Raw genomic sequence first — 19,805 nt, forward strand, 5'->3', positions numbered from 1 at the left:
GCATTGTGCGTTAATGTAAAACTTTAAGATGATATTAAAAATGGAAAGTTTTGCAAGGAAGTAGAATAGTGTTTGAGTCAACAAATCAACCGGGGTTTTTGAACGCGAATAAGGAAGCCTGCAAAGCATTCCTGAATTGATATAAAAAAAAGGTATTTTTTTTGCATACAGGCTCATAAAGACGCTGTTTCCAAATGTTGCTCTAAACCGTAACGATCATGTTTGGTTAAGGAGACGTGTTGCAATTGCTAGATCTGGATCACGAACGGATGTTCATACTGGACGAAAGGTTTCGAACAAACTGTTCAATAAATTGCTAACGATTGAACATACTTTAAATGGGACATGTTTTATTTGGGACACTGCAAACTGCATCGGGTCGGCTGGTAAGCTTCAAATTTAAGGTTCAGTTCAGTATATAAAACATTATCCATTTGAATTAGGATGTATTGCGCTGATAGCACAAAATCTCAACAACGCCCGAGAGCCAAGTAAGTCGGGATCGAGTGCCACTGCATCAGGAATTTAGCATTGTACTAAATAAGTTTGTCCATAGATAGTTTGTAGTTCGATAGTAAATATAGCTTGAATTGGTAGGTCACATTCAGTTCTTTGATACATACAATGCAGTTCGATTAGTGATCCTTTAATTTAGACGATTTGATGAAGACATTCGGGCTCTTCTCTATTAGATTAGACCTTCCATTCGACTATCAGTAGGACACGCGATGCATTTTTCGTTTTGCTGTAAAGTGAACATTGGTTTTTCATCGAAAAAAAGTACTGTAAGGTGCTCCAAGGTGGCAGACCTAGTGACATATTTGTAGATCCTTTAGCGTCAACTGCTCCTCCAACACACGCTCTCTATCAAATCGCCCATTCAAACCGGCGAACCTCGAAAGACAACAACCCATCAACGACCCATCCGAAAGCCTCGAGAGGACCTCACCCTAATTTCTGACCTTCCCCTTGCGGGGCGCCTTGAGTGGATTAAGTGACGGCGAGCGCGCGCGCGCACGCAAAGGATGAGCATTCATCTTGCGCGTTAATTCGAACTTGAACTGAAGACGACGCCGGCCCTTCTTTCACGACGATTCCTCACTCATGTAATTGCACAGCATCTCACAGGGCGGCCGGTCGTGAATTAGTGGTGCGCGCGGGTAATGGACACTTGAGACACTACCATCTTTCCCCGGCTGGTGCGCGCGCGCGTAGAACTGCCCGTCCGTTCTAATGGTCCTCGCGGACGACGGGTGCTCATTAGCAAACGCGATGAAATGGCCGAGGGCGCTCCTCGCTTCAGCGCCTTGTTTGGGGCGAATAATTTGCGTGGCCCGACGGCACGCGATTACTATCTACTCGCCGCCGGCGGAGCACGTGCCCGGCCCAATAATTAGAAAGCACGAAATGGTCGAAATTCGATTTCGGTCAATCAACGCGTGCGCGCGAGGGCTGCGTGACATTGCCGTCCCCTGCGGCGTTGAACCTAATTTACGTGCGTGTGTGTGCGTGCGTGCCGCGTAATGCGTGCGTAATATGCAAATGATTTAATCAACGTATCTTAGATGAACGCCCCCTCCGGGAGAGAAGGTGTCATAAATTTTGATTGAGAGGAAGAAGGACGCTGGCCGCGGTCTGGGTCTCTCTGTGGTACACAGGTGCCTTTCTACACCTTCACCGGGACGGGTTAGATTTGTGGTTGTGTGTGTCTGTGTGTATGTGACGGAGAAGGTGGTACCTGTCCAGGGTTCCTGGGCGAACAAATGCGCAAAATTTGATGTGTCCCACTCGTCGTCGTCGCGTGAAGCAGAGATCGTTTCGCAAGATACGCACTACTGCTGCTGCTGTTCTCTCGGTCTCTCTCTGTCGCTCCCTGGCTACCTACACTCCGGCCGAAGAATGAATCATAACCGGTTGCCGCCGTTTGGTGCGAAGGTGCGCTCCGTGCGGTTTCGAGTGGGGTTCGTCGCTTACGAAGCCTCGTGCGCTCATTGATGTCTTTTGTTTCAACGCTTCGCAGGGGCCGCTGCGTGCGTCTATTTAGAGCCGATTGCTTTCCAATCCGAGTTAATCGATAAAAACGGGCGCCATCGGTCGATTTGGTTGAAGGAGACGCCCCACCCGGGGGGTGCGTGCGCGAACTGGCCACTAATCGAGTTGGACGAAGCCGGTGGTGGACCTGTCCGGGTGTGTTCGCTGTGGCTTAATTAATAGCTTAAAAGCTCATTATAATATGTTTCCCCACAAATTGAATCAACGTGGCAGACGGTGGATTTTGACTAAAGCTACCTCGGCCGCGGAGTGTTCGTTTGTTAACAAGGAGAGATAAATAAAGGAGAAATGCGTCACAAATCTTACAACGGATGTCGCTTCGTTTGAATAATTTAATTTCGTTCCGAAGTTTAATCTGCAAAACCCAGAAGATTCGCTCACCGCGTGCGGGCGTCTGCGGCCTCTTTGCGTGGGCCCGTCAAAGGGCGGCGGCACACGCGGTTCCCGTTTCACGTGCCCTTCTCGACTCCGGAGGGGTCGCGCGCGAAGGTCGCCCGTGGGAAGTGGTCCGCCTTTCTGGATCCCCGCTCGGATAAACGTACGCGGGGGGTTTGCTTATAATTCCGTAATTATACGGTTTCGGTTTCGGATCGGATTAAGAGCCGCCCCGCTGCCGCCGCCGGCGTGGGCTCCGGGGGTTGGGTTCGCCGCGCAGACAACAGGTGTCGTATGATTTATTTAGGTACTAACAGCGACATGACTAATGTGCCGCGCGATCGTTGGGATATATACGGGTGTATAATGGACGGCTACTTTCAGCAACATTAGAGCGCCATTTCACGCTATCTTAATGCCGCGGGCGGGTAATAATAGGACGAGATCGTTGGCGGGTTGCTTTGTTTCCTGTAGTTTGTTGTGTTAATTATTGTATCCGCTCGAACCGGGAATCGAACCCAAGCGTCGCCGCATAGTTTTTTTAGAAGACGGGCTCCTCACAGTTGATCGCAATCTAATCGCACCGTTCCGTTTCTGTTCTGCTTCGTTCCAGGCCTACGAGCTGTCGACGTTGACCGGCACGCAGGTGATGCTGCTCGTCGCCTCCGAAACCGGTCACGTGTACACGTTTGCGACGCGCAAGCTGCAGCCGATGATCACGTCGGAGGCGGGCAAGGCGCTGATCCAGACGTGCCTGAACTCGCCCGACCCACCGACGGGCTCATCCGGCGACCAGCGCATGTCCGCGACCGGGTTCGAGGAGACGGAGCTCAGCTACAACATCGGCGACGAGGACTCCAAAGTAAGGCAACTTGTCTACGGCCACGGCCACCACGGGCACGCTCATTTAGGTCACCCGCAGACCGGCCACTACGGGCTGGACCAGGGCCTGATGCAGCAGCCCGGCTACCCCGGCGGCCAGGGCTCCCCGCTGTCCCACGCGCAATCCTACCCGCCCCACTCCGGCCACACGCACCACTCCCACATCCCGCACCACTCACACACCCACATGACTCATGCGCACGCGCAACGGTAGTGCAGTGCAGTGTCCGATCCTTGCGCCGTTCCCTCATCGCCCCCCCGGTTCCGTGTGTCATGTAATCGCATCACATCCGCATCGCATCGCACATCTTTCGGTTAATTATTTTCCATTTTGCCGTCTCGGGACCAAAAATATGAACCCCCTCCCGGGCTCGATCCGGGCGCCACGACCGAAGGCGAAACGGAAGATGCGCCCGGTCGACGTGTTTCGGTCGTAAATAGCCGGCCCGTCGGCCGGTCGGTCGGTGCAATATTTTTTAATAACCTTAAATAATTTTTACTCAAGATCGGATGCGGAGAATGCGACAACCGACAATTCCGGCTTGGACGATTCGGTGCAAAAACGCACACGAAATCCAATCACGCCACGGAGCACAGTAGGGCCGCTACTGGCTCCCGAGTGAATTGCCTTTTCTCGGTATTTCTGCGCCGGTCTGCGAATCGGTGTCAATTCCGGCCGAAACGAAATGCCGCTTGCTGTGCGACGACACGGTGCACCGGCGCGTGAAGGGAGCGTGTCCTACTGCGCCCGTGAGTGAGATTACGAATTTCGCTTCGGCCGTCCCGGTCCTACGGCAACTTGGCGTTGCTTGGTTGTCGCCTACTTTTGGAAGAGCACAAATGGAATGATTCGTTTACTTGTTGTTCGAGCAGTTTCAATTTTTCTTTGCTGTCACTTGAATTCGAGCAGTTGTTTTTTTATTGTTTTGAGCGAAAACAGTTAGCAATGCTCGATTGCTGATCTATTCGCCATCTAGGGAGCTTGATTAGTTATTGACGCATCTCTTTGGCGCATCGTGGTGTTATCGAAAACCATTCGAATCGACCAATCGTATCTGCTCGAATCGGTTTAGGATACTTTTTGTTGGTTACGAAATATAGATCCGGAAAATTCGGAAGCTCCGTATTCCAATGTGGGAAGGAATACTTTTCACTCCTGATTCTCGCGCCTGACCTCGGTCCCTAGACTTTGTCACCGGCTCGGGATGTTTAGTTTCCGAGACACTGTTGTCGTCGGCATCGCCTTCACGGCATCGCCAGACATTAAACAATTATCGATAGCCCTAGAAGGGGCGGGTGCTAATTTACTGTATTAACCAACGCGGCCGCGTATTGGTTCCTGGAATGGTGTATGCCTTCGACCATGAGTCGAGGCAACCCGACCTCTGATCCCGACTCGCGGGAGGACCTCTGGGAGTTGCTTTGCGAGAGTTGTGATGCGATGTTTTGAAGTCCGGAAGGCATGTTACGACACCGCGGTTCCACCTTCCCCGCCCTCCTACCACCACCCGCATCACCATCACCAAATCATCAGAGCCCTGGAGCCCCCAATCCAGGACCACCCCTTACATCGTTAATGATAAAAAATATGAATGACCCAAATATAAATGAGCGTGCCCCGAGTGGGCCGTGTGTAGTGTGTTGTAGCGCTTAGATGTGTTTGTGTGTGGACTTTGAACGTGTGTTTGTTTGTTGTCAACATTTTACTGTTTAATTTTTGCGATGTTGTTCATTTGTTCGTCATGTCTAATAATTGTACAACCCCACCCCGCGCCTTGCTATTGTTATGCGTCGATCGAAATTGTTCTGTAAATTGTAGTTTGGCAGTCGATAGTGATAGGAAATCAGTCGGAAAACATCGAGTGTCTGTTGCATTACAAAGATATAGCAAAAAACAGAAGATAATAATACTGAAAACAGAGAAAATTTAAGAGTTGCAGCGAAGGTGTCGTACGAGAGCAAATTCGCTTTCGCCTAGGAGTAAGGAGCAGGGTCGAGGTGCTGTGGGCGTGTTTCTAGACCTGTAAGACGTTCAGCATATTCCGTAGCCAGTAAGTAGAATAATAAAGTATTAGTCGCCCAGTCGGGATCCGGGTGCCGGCGGGCAGAGGAGCTTAGCAATGGCCTGGGCTCTGTGTCTCTGCCTGCCGCAGCCCGAATGTCTCAACACAAAGAGTAGTAGCCAGGTGTGTGAAGTAAACGCGGAGCAGCGCGTGTAGAAATCGTATTTATTGTAGGCAGCATTTTTGGGCGAGTGGCATTCTCTGTGTACATAGGTGCTTCCGTGAGGTAAACCGAGTCCAATTACAAGATCGCACTCCAGCAGGAGGGTTGCTGGAGGGTTGCTGTACAAAGCGGAGAGCGTTTCCGATTTATAGTTGAATTTAGTCGTAAGTGAACTCTCTCTCTCTATCTCTCTGAAGTGTATTAACTTATTTAAAGTTATTTTCTTTAAATTAAACAACACCCATCTCCCCCTAAACAGCGATTTCATTAAAGCTCTTGAACTAAATAACATTACGGTACTGTAGAAGGTGCGAACAGGGAGTTATATGCGAGCCCATATAACCCTAGCGGACGAATAAACACACATGATGCAAAGTGGAAAAATAAAGTAAACTACACGAAACCCGAATCCCGAAATTCCGTGTGGCTAATGCCAGCCAATTCCGTGAAATTCTCAATCTGAGAAGTGCCATTGAGTTGATTAAAAAATGTACAAACAAACCCACAGGAATCAGGAAATCAATCGATCGGTGTACAGCATTGTATTGAAAACGCATAAAGAATGATGTCTTCGCTAGAACTTGCTGCTATTTTCCGTGTTTGTTGTCGCATTTGTTTACTCGTTTGCCCGCCGTTACCTGCTGTTTAGTTGTGCATGTTTTGTTTGCTTCATTGTGTGCGTATCGTTATTGTTTGCCGGATTGTTTCTTTCAGCATCGTGTCGGGTCGGTAGGTGTTCCATGCATTTATTCTCGTGCAGGTATCGGGTTATGTTTGGCCACGCCACACAAAAGATATGGGTATGCGGAGGTATTACGCAAACATCTAATGTGATAAATAAACATTATTGAATTTAAAAAAAATGGAAAAATATTTCAAGAAGGATCCAGAATTATGCCTATGTTTTATATACGAAAGAGTCTACAAAAAATGAAACGAAAAAGCGACCAGAAACTGATACCATAAAAATATTGGCCTTCTACATTGCACCAAAGGACTTTCTGATCTGAAGTTCTGAAGTTGTGCAGTAAAGGATGATCTGTTATGATCGATCCTCTTGTCAAAACGCCTGTTGTTGAAACCAACTGTTTCCTCGACATCGTCGTATCATTTGAGCTGGTTTGGTGAATCGGGCTACATCCTCTACCATTTTTTTGGCAGCCGTTTATAGAAAGTTTTGACAGAAGAATCATTTTCTAGCAACCGTTTGGCGTAAGCGTCAAACCACGCCGTGGTATGTTTGGCGAAAAGGACCAAACTATTGGCACATGGATCCGAACCGAAAGAAACGAACCCCCGTTAGGTGACAGCCCCTGGTGTAGCGCTGAATCGTTGAATGCCGTCGCTTTGTGGCATTCTTCTGTCCACCATTTTGCTCGACAATTTGCGCCGCCATTCCGATAAGGCTATCTTCCGGCACCGATCGTGCTTTGAATGTGCAGTTCGTGCCGACTCCACCCCAGGTCGGTCCCGGTCGTAGAGCCACCCTAGGTGGACCACCTAGACAGCTCCAACCGTTTGTGGACTGCAAACGGCGCTCCAGCACATGCACCTAATTTTCCTGTCAACCGAATTATGATTTATCACCACAAGGAGGGACCGCCTAATAAGTCCGTCTAACGTCGGGCACTAACTGAGACCCGCTCGAATTCTTCCGCAACGGAGATCGGGGGTTCGTGTTGATCGGAGAGTGTCATAAAAATAAAGTGAACGATCTGTTGACACTCGACACCCGCCGCCTGTAATGATGATGTGAGCATTTATTAGCTCGCTCGTGGCTCGGTCGGCTTCAGGCGCCGGAAAAAGAAAAACGGTGCGGCGCGTGAAGTGTTTCTTCTCGCATGCGGAATGCGCCATTTCCTCTCGGAGATCTGGTGCAGAGTTATGCAGCGAAGGCGCGAAGAGGAATTGAATTGCAACAAGCGGCTCTCGGAATTCGCACCTCTCGCCAGGCCGGCCGGCCGGCACACCGGAACGAAAGCAATTGCGCCGCGAGCTGTATCATTAGAGTTGCAAGCGCGCGTGCGCGTGAACAATTAACTCGTTATCGCGATACGCAAGTTCCGGCCTGACTCCGGCCCCCGATGCCCCCTGGCCAAGAGACGAGCGCGACCACAGAAATTATGGAGGAAGCAATCGTCCACCGGCAATTACTTATTCCGGTGACACTGTTGCGTTGTGTTTTTGATTGATTGGTTCGATTGGCTCTTGGCGGGTGGGTGTCCACGGCCACGGAGGGGTGCGTACTTACATTTGCATGCAATTGGCGCAGACCTGGACCGGTGAGAAGTGAGAGCGACTGAAGTGAGAGCCCACAATGTATGAAGCGGTCAGCGGAATTCCCAACTATCCCTCTAGCAACTCCACGTAGTTGGTGGTAAATTTTATAGCAACCCTTAATAAATGTAAATGAGGATCGCGCGGTGGTGCTGGACGGACACCACACAATGAGGTCGGCATTAGGTCGGCGGCTGGCTGGAACCACTCGAGAGCAGTGTGGGTGGCGTCTTTCGGCCGAAAGACCGAGGCCTCAAAAAAGACGGCCTTTCGACTTGGACGGGTCTCACTTGGCTCAAGATTTCCGTTCCGGCCCTCCTCTGAATGGGTGGCCCGCGGTTTTGACAATGCGCCAAATAATGCGCAACTTTTCGCTTCGAGCTGTGGAGGTCCCTCCGGGGACCACAGAGGCTCTAGACCCGGGGAGGGCACACTCCAAAACTCGGACAAGAAAGCAATCGCGCCCGCGTGTGTCTGTGTGGGGTCGGGTTGGTCAATAAAACTTTCGCCCTCTCGGTCTCTCGCCCTCGTTTGTCGTGCCAAACGTTGCGTCATCCCGTATTTAGAGTCCGCTAAATGGGCCGCATTCAGCGCCTGACCGGCCAGCCGGCCGGAGTATGAGCGGAGTTATAAAATCTTTTCCTGATCCTAATCTGCCGCGCCAGTGTACCTTGCCGGTACCGCCATTGACCGGCGCGCCCGGGCGGCCGGCCAGTACGACAATGTTTATTTTTGTCAATCCACCGGCTCGCGATCCATTCATAAACCGGTCCCCGGCCGAGGCCGCGTGAGTTGGGCCGCGTTTCTGATCTGACCTCTCCCGGCTGTAAACATCGGGCATCGGATCAGGAAGAAATGCGTCCAAATTTGCGTTTAGCTCTCAGGGGGAGCGAGAAAGAGCAGAGCGAGCGACCCTATTTGGAGTGCTCCGTGTGCAGTAGTACAGCACCGGCGCAGCTGTTGGGAATGTTACTAAATATAGAAAACATCGCCACTGCTCGGCGGGATCCCCGGTAAGTCGGTGGCCGACTTCGAACGTCTATGCACCAGCCAGAAAGTCGGGAATTAGGGAAGCTGCTGAGTCGGCTGGCCCACAGGTTGTTTTTGGGGTGACATCGGCAATCGGTTGAGACGGAAGTCCCCAACCCGGGCACGAGTGAGACACTAGACCAGACTCGTGAGCTCTGGTCGACTTCTGGCGGTTCGTTGTGGGGTTTCTTTTCAAAATGCGTTGCTAGATGACGACATGGTCCGTTGGTCGCTGCTGCCAGAGTCCAGAGCACAGTAGACTTGTGGCCGAAAGATTCTGCAACTTGAAGTTGCGTATGTTAGGTGTATCGTGTGCCACTAGAACTGGGGACCGTTCTGAGCGCTGATGTAAACATCGGGCCAACGGCGCACATTTGGACTACCGAGACTGGCTGGTCGCGAGATCTTTATGACTTTTCGTGAGGTGTCGATGATTTACGGTTACGACTCACGGGGTGCGTGGGTAAATCGGAGCGGTCTCTGTGTGCGTGTGTTAAGAATGGGTCTTAATTATCTGCTCCCGCTCCGACCTGTGGATTGGGTAACACCACCGGGACCGCTAATGATGGGGTGGACGTGTGGACGCTTCGGCAATCCCTCGGTCTGGTCGGTAAATCGGTGCGCTCGTAAACCTTTCGCCACGTAGGTGGTGTGCCACGCCATTTTGTCGCCATTCGCTCTGTAAATTGGTTTGGTCCACCCAGTGGACAACTCTACGTGGTGCGTCTGCGTTTGCAGATAAATTGGACTTCCGACCTCCCGACGCTCAGGTAGCTCAGATCGCTCCGGCTCCGGATTAAAGAAGGCGCTTGAATACGATTCGTACCTGACGAAGGATAATTCGATGTAATTGGCTGTCTCAAGCCTGTATGGGGTTAACCCATCAACTGCAATCGTCCATAAAACGTCCAAACCCGAAAGCAAGTTCTATTGTTCAGAGGGTCGCAAAATTGGGGGCATCAACCGACGGCCGTCTTGCACTCTTCTGGGATGGTCAAATTAACCGGGATTTACAATCTTCTCGGTGCTTTTTATGGGGTCCAATCCCCAGGTCCTGGGAGTTTCCTCGGGGATCCATAAAATTGAATACTATATTCATCATATGCAAACAGTACTGCAGTTCGGATAGTCTGCCGAAGCCTGAAAGCAGGAGACAGCGCCCCGGTGCCATAAATGTCACGATGAATCAGATCGAACAACGCCCAAAGGTGACGTTGACTTTCGCTAATCGCCCTGCCCGGCCGAGAGCGAAACGTCCGAAAGACCGTGAAGACCCGATCGCCGATCGTAAAGCTTTCTAAGTTATAGGATTTTAAACATTTCAATATACTGTTACATCCTCTATCTCTCTCTCTCGCTCGAATTCTCCGAGAGGTCCTTATCGGGGGTGCTTTCTCTCGACGGGCGGACCCAGTCCCCTGCGTCAGGACGCGCCAGGAGAAAGACAAATGTAAGATGATCATAAAGTTATTCGCGCTGGTGCATTCGCTGGTCCACCGCGAGACCAATTGGTGGATGGGTTTTTAAACGCTCATCTCCACGGCCATCTTTTAATGGGCGCTTACTCACACTGTTAGAGGGCAGGATGTTGTTTTGTGGCCCCTTGTGCCAATAGTTGGTGGTGGTGTGCGCTGTAAAACAACAAAACCGATTCGAATCGGCCCAGAGTTGGCCCCCATCATCGCTCGCTGCCAATTCTTCCGGCCGGACCGGATCCACCCGGGGCCAGCCGGCTGATGGATCATGACGGGGTCCATCAGGTCGTCGTGGGTGTAAAGTTTATATCAGTGTCCCTCATTTGCATACCGCGCGCTGCTCTCTCGCCCGTCGCCCCTCCAGAGGGATGGAATCAATCAAGCTGGGATGCTGTGGTTGCTGGTGGCGGTGTAAGTTTCTGGTGCCGAAACTTTCCAGATCATCATCCAGGGGCTGGGGCGCCCCGACTTGTGGCAGTAAACATATTTACAGTTTTGACGTATCTGGACACACTCTGGCCCTCGGGAGCGAGCGAGAGAGCGTTCTGCTTTTTGGTGCCTCAAATGTTTGCGTAGTGTACGGCGAGTTAAGTGTCACTCTTGGAAAGCTCTCGGGGTGCGTGGTAAGTGATCGAGTTGATTGTCACCCACGCGCGCGCCGATCGTTGTCGATCGAGTAACAATATTTATTTCCGACCAAGAGTCCGCCCCTTCATTCGGTTCGGCGGCTTCCAGTTCTCCGGACATGGAGGAGGTAAGGACAGGTAGCTTGCAGGGTGTGAATGTTTACCATCGCCCCATCGCGTATTCCGAAGCAGAGATTGAAGGCAATGGCTGAATGGTCTGGATCCCCAGCAGCAGCCAGTTGAAGATGGCGTAAGACAAAGAAGAGCAACCCGCAAAGATTATATTCATATTTCCTGATTTACGGGCCCGATTGTGGTGCGTGGAGATTGCGTATCGCTTGACACACACCGAAATGGAACCGTATGGCAGCCGGTGGCGGGCTGTCCGAAAGGCGGCCTACTTAAGAGCTACTAGCGGGGTCGGTCCAGCGCCAGCCCCGACTAATAACATAATTTACACCGATCCGAACCAATAAATTACACCCCCGATCGGGGCTGCTACCGAGCGCGGGAGGCCAGCTCTTCGGCGGAGTCTTCGGCCACGCGGGCTTCAATTGAATTTGTCGCAATCAGCCGAGACCGGCATCTAATCTGGCCGGGAGCCTCTAATAGTACTGAGGGGGAAAGCGTTGGTTCAGCCGTCCAGACATTTCGAAAACCGACCGCATCGGTTGCACTTTCTTTAACTGTTTCAGGGCTGGACGGCAAAAAACAAAACACTCCCCACCCAGGGGACACATGTTGCGCAAGGGTTTGCGCCGAAGAGGAAGAGAGCATTAAGATCGGAAATAAATAAAATAAAGAGCATATAACTCAACATTAATTTACTTTTAAGAAGATTTATTGACCCTATTACGGTGCGGCGCGGACCCTGGATGGGATGGCGTTGGGAGCACGCGCGCACCCCCTTTACGAAGACGGGCCACGGCGGTGTACATTCGATCTGTTCTCTTTTCGAAAACGGTTCACCGAAGAACCGGAGAGACAGAGCGAAATACTGCTGCCCAAAAGTGCCTGCAGCCCCCCATTATGCTGATGTTCTGTCCTCGGTTCGCGTTCTGTGACGCGCCGCTCGACGTACCCCCGGGGGGCTCGAGTCTGCGTTCAGTCCGCGTCCTTTCGGCATTCATTTAATTCGCCACTCGCAGGCTCGCGAAATTCTCCGGTCCGGTGAGGCGCGTGCGCAACTTTGTCCGCCTCGAAAATGTGTAAACAAACAACGGCCGGTTGGGCGGCAGTGCGCTTTCGAGGTAAATTTATATCTGCATCCGGGGCGCTGCACTTACGACGTGGTACGAATTGTGTAAAATGTTTCCAGAAGATTTATGCTCGCCCAAAGTCTGGCCGGTGTCATTGGTGTTAAGCTTGGTGCGGAGAAGTTCTATTAGCGGGAATCTTGGAATGCTAATGTTAATAGAGGTTCACCTCAAGTTCTTACTAAATTGAGTGTTGATCATCGATGTTGAACTTGACGCAGTACGTATGTCCTCATAATTTGGTACTGAACAAGTCACATGCTGCATAGCAGGATATTAATCGTAGTTTCATAAAGTTCATAAAAATAATATGCGTAAAATATAAGGTGACTATGCAGAAGTACTTTAGGTCCTCGAAGAAATTCCGGTAACAAGTCGAAATAAGTATTGCATTGTTATGTTGAATATTAAGGGGTTCCCTTTTTATGTAGTCTTTTTTCTCAAAATTAGTTGACAGAAAAAATGAGAAAGTTATCTAATCGTTATCGAGATTGGTCTAGGTGCGCTGTGCAGAACGTCAGAATGTGTCAGAAAATAGCTCTTCGTAGGTCTTCGTTGGACCAGCTCGATGCGATCTTCTATGAGCTACTAAAACCCGTTGCAACAATTATTAATCGATATGAACCTATCGAACTTTTCTATCGTTTCGTTCAAGTTCAAAGTAATCTCTTAACATTTAACACTAATTTTCATCATTTCATTTGCTGCTTGATGCTGACCTCAGCTACGAAACTGAACCCTCACCATACGGATGAACAGACCCGAACCCAACAATAACTAATAGTTTGGGCCGCCTGTTACAGGTGCCAAGTAAGTTGGGAGGGCCCAAATGGTCGTTGGACTCTGTGCAATTTTCCTGTAATTACAGCATAATGTTTCGTCTCGATCGGGTCCAAGTGAAACCTTCAGCACTCATTAAGTACGGTACACAATGCCAACAGTCGCCGGGGTCGCCCCGAGTCGGGTTGGTTCTTTGCGTGCGCCAGATTGCGAGCTGAGTGGGTCCCCGGAAGCGTCACCACCGAACATCGCGCGCCTCACTCGGTCCCGGCCTCGACTCCGACCGAAGTCGCCGATTCTTCTTCTTGCGCGCCGCAGCAGTTCGTCCAGAATGGGAATGTGTTTAAATAAAAATGACACAAATAAAGGTAACCGGCACGCGCGGGCGCGCGCGCCGAGCCCTGGTCCCCTGGGGCACTTTCTCGTGGATATTATTTTGACAACGCTCCTTGCGTCGGGAGGCGGGGAAGATCCGGCGACGTCCAGTGTGCAGGGGCCCTGGGGTGGACGTCCAGCTGCGGTGGATTATTTATCTTGTGGGGGACTGTTAATTTTAATACGCGCTATGCCTCTTTTCTCCACTGCTGCCGATTTTTTGTCGGCCGATTCCGTTTCTCTGTTTTCCGGTAATTTATAAAGGTTTTTTTTTGTTTCGTTTGCTTGGTTGGGCTCCTCTTGACTGTCCGTTGGTCCGGCCGCTGCGAGTCCGACTTCCTTCTGGCCACGCAAAATGCGATTCCGTTGCCGTCTCGGACAGGCGGATCAATTACCGGTGTGTGCTGGCTGGGGATGCTGGGGATTTTGGTTTCTCAAAACTTCATTCCCGGGTTCGAACGGCGGCGGCTTACTACGGGAAGCGAGGGGGTACCTCTCGATCCGTGGCGATAAAAACAAATGCTTTACAATGTGTTGATGGTGATTTTTTTTTTTTGGCGAACCGGACAGGACGGGCCGGAGAAAACCCCGACCCGGCCCGGCCCTGATCGGTCCGCCGGGGTTTGGCGATAAGGCCGGCCCGATATGACGTCGGAGGCGCCACAGGCCTTCGAGGAGTGCCGAGGGCTGGGCAGTGTGTTTGTTGACATGCCATTTGCCCTCTCTGCCGGTCCCGTAACCGGAAGCGATAAATAAAGTGTTATTACATTCGTTTGATTGGAAGTCCCGCCGTCGCCGAGAGTTGTCCGTTCCCGGGCCGGCAACCGGAGATGGATCGTTTCCATCGGAAGTGTGCCTGTGCTTGGGTGCAGCAGTGCAGTTTGCATCGCCCATCTGAACACACCGGGGGTACTTTCTCCAGGGTAAGTGAAGTGTCGATTTCCGACGCACATTAAAAGCGTGACATGTCCGCCCCGAAAGCTGCATCGTCGTGAAGCTAATGAAGTCTTTAGCTTTCGGCCGGCTGTGGGCTTCCTGTACACACGAGTTCCATGGAAGGTCCACTGGCCCAAGTCTGTCAATTCCTAATAACTAGACACTAGATACGGGGTGTAGTTTTTGGCACCTACTGCCCCTGTTTAGCGTCTTCTGTTGGGTCTCCAAAAAAAAGGTTCAAAATTATGAAACCGGATTGTGTAAACAGAAAGCTCTAGCTGTCAATTTGGTCCTCCTCACTATGCTTTTTTGGCAACTAATACGCCCAATGCCTACGTTTGAAGGCCTTGGGAAAGATCCAGAAGATTGGAAACTGGGTGCCACATGAACTGAACGAAAGACAGCAGGAAAACAAAAAAAATGTGTTTATTTCGAAGTATTTCTAGACATAGTCTTCAGGTTTCTTGTGTTATCCACAAGTACCACTACTTCAAAGCCCCCTGGTGGTGAGAAATGGAACCTTGGACCCAAACCGCTTGCTTAAAAGTGATCCCCTCACGTCACTGTTGGGTCCCTCGCACTGTCCACATTAATCAAATTGGATAGGAATAAAGAAACATCACGGAACATAGCACAGCAAACACGCCAAGTCGCCAAGAACTGGACGACGACCCCCTGACGGGCTGGTTGGATGGTTTCATTCATACTTTGGCCGATCACGGTGGTCCCACCCGGTGGTGGTGGTGGACCTTTGGTCCCAAAGCCTCGGGTGTCGGGCCTTTTGGTGGCGATCGCGCCCCGGTGCAACGGATCCACTTAATACCTGCCAGGCGCAGGTGACACTCGGTCAGCGTGTAACGTGCGACGTTGCGCCTCGCAAAAGCCGGCCGCAGACCTTGGTAATGAATTTGAAGCCAAGGAAGCAGGGCAGCACTTCACCAAGAGCCTCTCAGGCCACTCCAGTGCTGGGGCAGTGTTTGTGGCGTGTGTCGTGTGTTTCGTTGTTTATTTATCGCCCGGGCCCGGGCCGCCGAGCCGGGTACTCTTGGTGGAGGCCCCACTCTCTAGGCCCACGCAGCCGCGGCCACGCGTGGGCGATCCTTGTGATCTTGTGAATGGCACGCGCACAGCCGCCGAAGCCACCAGGCGGCCAGCCACAGCAAAGTAGCGCTACACGATAATGTAATTTATAATATCTCCGTATAACAATTCTACCGCGGACCTTCCGCGGTGGTGCTCTCTCAGGGTCAGGCGTTGGCCACTTGGGTCGGCCTCCCGAGACCTCTCAGCGAGCAGAGAGTTACGCGTTCCGTTAATCGCCTAAGTCCCCGGTGCGGCCCAGCGCGCTGGGAAGGGAGTCCGCTAAGCAGCGGCGCGTCACATCGCGCGCTTTGTCTTTCGTCAAGGTCAACCGGGGAGGACCCCCTACGCAATGGAAATCACAAGCCCCCGCACGGTGCGGGGGGAGTCCGGGTGTGCGCCATCGGTTAGTCACATCAGCCCGTCAGCTCTCGGTCGAGCGCCCACAGCACCAGCAGCTGGCGGTGTCCACATCATCTGCATACACGCTGCGGAGGTTTTGCCAATTCCAGTTTTCATGGCGTCTCTCGGCTCCCCTGGATTAGCTCGGCGCGTGGTGTAGGTGCGGCCGGGAACCGCTCGGTGTGCGTTGGATGGTGGGCTTCCTCCCGAATGTTGTAAGACGTCATATTTGAGTTGCTACAGTTCGCTGGAGTTTGGTGGGAATCATCGACCCCGAAAACGGTAGCCACAGCAGTATCTGGAGCCTAACTCCGGCAGGCGATCGAGTATGGATCTGGGGAATAGGTGGTAGAAGTCAGCTAGTTGTGACGCTGGTGATCTTGAACTGATCGTCCGGAAGGTAAAAGTTGTGGTGGATTGTTAATTAGCTTGTTGTCTTGATGTTTCTTGGAGGGCTGGCAAGACCTAGAGCTGGTTTGGTCGATTCCCGAAATTGCCGTTCACCGCCCGAGAAATTAAGGAACGGTTCAACGGATCCACCGTCACCACCTATTAGCGATTACGCATCGACAAGCCGAAAAAAGACCCCTTTCTCGACATCAGATCGTCACGCCTAACTTTCGGATTGTTTCTGCCGGACCTGGATCACGTGGATAACGTTTTCATCTTGACAATAAATTTAAAATCGTGATCTTTACGACTTGGGACGCCTGCGGACCTTCGCCGTCGCCGTGGCCGACCTCGCCTCGGTTCCTGCGCGTCCGGTTTTGGGTTTCGTTCAACCTGTCACAACATCCTTCCTTCTGCTCGCTGTGCGCACGCGTGTTCGCGCAAATGCTGTTCATTACGCAGCCGGGCCGATAAAAAATGGGACAACCGGGGGAAGACCTCTTCGGGACACGGGGGGGACCCTATGGTATATTGTGTTGGTCTTGAGGCGGCGGATTGCGGCTCGTCATTCTTCGCATCGTGGCGGCGCTCCTCTCGGGGGCTGTCGAATATTTCTCGCAGTGACGCCAATTAGTCAATTTACTGTTAGGTAATTTAAGCATCAGTCCTCGTCGTCGTCGTCGTTGGGCTTTTTGTGCCTCGGTTCGGTTCCGGGCCCTCCACTCCAGCCGCGCGTCCGGCGATCGGTTGATTATTGTAAATATTTCTTGCCAATTTCTCGGCTGGGACTTTCAATCCCCGGCCAACCAGGTGAGCCCTGTGAGACGGAACCGAAAGTTCCTGCCTGCCGAATGACATACGCGAACTTCGATCTTTTGGCACTCGAACGGGCGGGGGTTCCTCCCCCAATCCCCGGGATTCGCGTTGCCTTTCCCTGCCGGTTCGTGTATCGGTGTCGTTTAGGGCGATCGTCCGGTGCCGTCGCGATGGTTCCGCGTTGTGTTGTCATTAACGAAGAGGAATTATTCACGGAATGGGGGACAATGGTTATAAAGATAAGATACTGCGGTTGTGTGGCTGTGTGTGTGTGTGTGTAACCTTCTTTTCTTTCACCTCGCTCACGGGGCCGAGACACCGAGTCCCGTTCGATTCGAAACTCCGTTTGCCTTTTTCTCGTTGGGTGCGCGCGACGATGTCTTCCCCAATCATCTGTGTGCCGAACATCGCGGGATGTTAATCAACAGATTACGCGAGCTGATTTAAAACGGGTTTGGCGGGGGGGGATTCGGTTAACGTGAATTTATCGGCCGCCTGTGATAAGCCGAGGGTGCGCGCACTTGGCTTGGCGGCCGCAGCTATCGGCTGCGCGACCATCTACCATCCCGTTAACAGCGCGTTTTAGATAAGCGTCTGAGCACCCTCCCCGGTGCACGATTGTTAATTATCCTGTTCGGCTCTGCTCTCGACACACAGCCCGCAAGGGTCTGGCCTTTGGGCGGCCACCGATTAATGTGACGGTGGCCGCTGAAAGTCCTCGGCGACTGTTGTCACCTACTGGTTTCGGGGCGGTTCCAGATTTCGGGAGTTCATTCTTTAAAATTGATCTAAGCTCTTGAGCAGATACCTTCCATAAGACTTTACGTGGTACCTTCGGTAGCTATTTCTTACATCTTCTGTAAATTTGGAAATTACACTACTCAATTCGAGTAGATTAGGGCAGTTCTGCCTGATGCCAACCAAGTGAAACCCCAATTGGGATTAGTGTGAATTTTTATAGTAGCAAACAATGATGGCTTTGATGGCTTAAATTGAATGAAGAATTAAATAAAAATTCTTTTGTCGTCTCTTTAGTCTCTCTTTGGTCCAGAATTAGAGTTTGAAGTCAAAAATGGGGTCTAATATATAAGGTTGGCTAAAAAGAAATCGACGTTTTTTGGGTGATGTTCAGAACTATATTTAACAGGTTTCCAATGGTCCGATTTGCGTCAAATATGCACCATTTTGTTGGAAAATTAGTTGTCTTTTCAAAGGTAGGCTTATAATGTCTCTCTTGTAAAAGGATTAGACGTTATTGGTGAAAAACTCGAGAAATCCATTTTCATAATCCTTTTTTGATCTCAGTTTTTCATCACTCAGGAAATTTTGTAATGCGCGAAAAAGGTGTCAATTGCTTAGTGCAAGGTCTGGACTATACGGTGGATGCATTAAAACTTTCCAACCAAACTCCTGGACTTTCTGGCGGGCCAGCAAAGACGTGCGTAACATTTCGTTGTCCTGTTGGAACACAAAACCTCTTCTGTTGGCCGATTCTGGCCGTTTCTCGTCAATTGCTAGCTTCGAACGGTACAGTAATTGACGGTAGCAATCTGAATTTAGTATTAAGCCACACGGAAGCTGCTCATGATAAACAATTCCCTTCAAGTTCCACCATATACCCCGTAGAACCTTCCTAGCCGTTATTCCTGGTTTGGCCACCGGTTAATCTGCTTTACCACCCTTAGACCACGATTATTTTTACACAGTATTGTCGTATGTATGCCATACCTCATCTCCAGTATCAATCATTTAAAGAAATGGGTCGATTTTGTTCCGTTTGGCCAAAACATCGCAGATGGCAAGTCGAGCCATCATGTTTTTTGGTGTAAATAGGGTGGGGCCCAAACATCGAGCTTCTTTGTGAATCCAGCTTTGCGCCAAAGACTTTAAGCTGTTCGATGATTAATCTTTAGCTCCTGGCCGATGCTCTGATTACTAAAATGCCGATCTACTTTGATTATTTCTGTGACTATATCGACATTTTCGATGACGTGTCTGTCTAGGCTTTAACATAAAAAATAACTGAAACGTGTCAACGAAACCAAAATTTGATCCAACCAGCTGTTAGAGTATCGGCACCATGAACACCATGCGAAATTTCAGCGGCCTAGCTTGAATTTTCACCTTTATCGGACAAAAACTGTAAAATATACCGAATTTTCTCCGCGTTGACCTCCATTGTTAACACCCTGTAACTCACAAACGAATAGAACAAACAAAAGACAATGAAGGCATTTTTTGAAGTGTAAAGAATCAGCTTTAATACGAGCCTAAACTCGAAACTGTACGATCGATACTTTACGAGATATCGATCACTAAAGGCATCTATCGTGAAAAACGTCGATTTTTTTTAGCCAACCTGATATTTTTAAGATTACTTTGACAGATTTTCCGTCCTAAACTGATTGTTGATCGTGCCACGATGTAGTGCTTTTTTTAATCTTAGAATTACGGAACGGGATGTATTTATTAAATTTACTTAATAGTTAACTTAATCTAACTTAACAAGATTAGCCCCCAAAAATGTGGCATTTCCTTCACTACAGGATATGCCGGTATAGCTCGGCTAGACGAAGTAGTAGAGGATGTTTTCAGTGTGATTTCGTCGAATGTCGAATCAATTTGCTCATCCTTAGAATGCTTCCATTCGATGGCATCTCCTTAGGTGGCTCTCCAAGAAGCCGTGTCGGTTCGATCGGTTCTCGGCGCCATCAACAGTCTCTGCGCTTCAGTCGTTTCAGAATGAAAGTGCGATCAAAAGCGATTAGAAGACCGTTTAGGATAATTACATACCCCACATGCTCCATCGTTGGGGGTTACCAGCACCA

General features: G+C 50.5%; 1 protein-coding gene across 1 annotated transcript in view; it reads left to right on the plus strand.

The window, feature by feature from the left end:
* Window positions 1-19,805, plus strand: part of LOC128278029 (serum response factor homolog) — a 109,547-nt gene that overhangs the window by 18,565 nt on the left and 71,177 nt on the right. Inside the window, exon 2 of the mRNA XM_053016663.1 lies at window positions 3,041-3,289. Coding sequence (XP_052872623.1) covers window positions 3,041-3,289 — 249 coding nt within the window. The remainder of the gene's footprint in view (window positions 1-3,040; window positions 3,290-19,805) is intronic.

This window comes from Anopheles cruzii, chromosome 2 (assembly GCF_943734635.1).
Source record: "Anopheles cruzii chromosome 2, idAnoCruzAS_RS32_06, whole genome shotgun sequence".
In the NCBI taxonomy this organism is placed as follows: domain Eukaryota; kingdom Metazoa; phylum Arthropoda; class Insecta; order Diptera; family Culicidae; genus Anopheles; species Anopheles cruzii.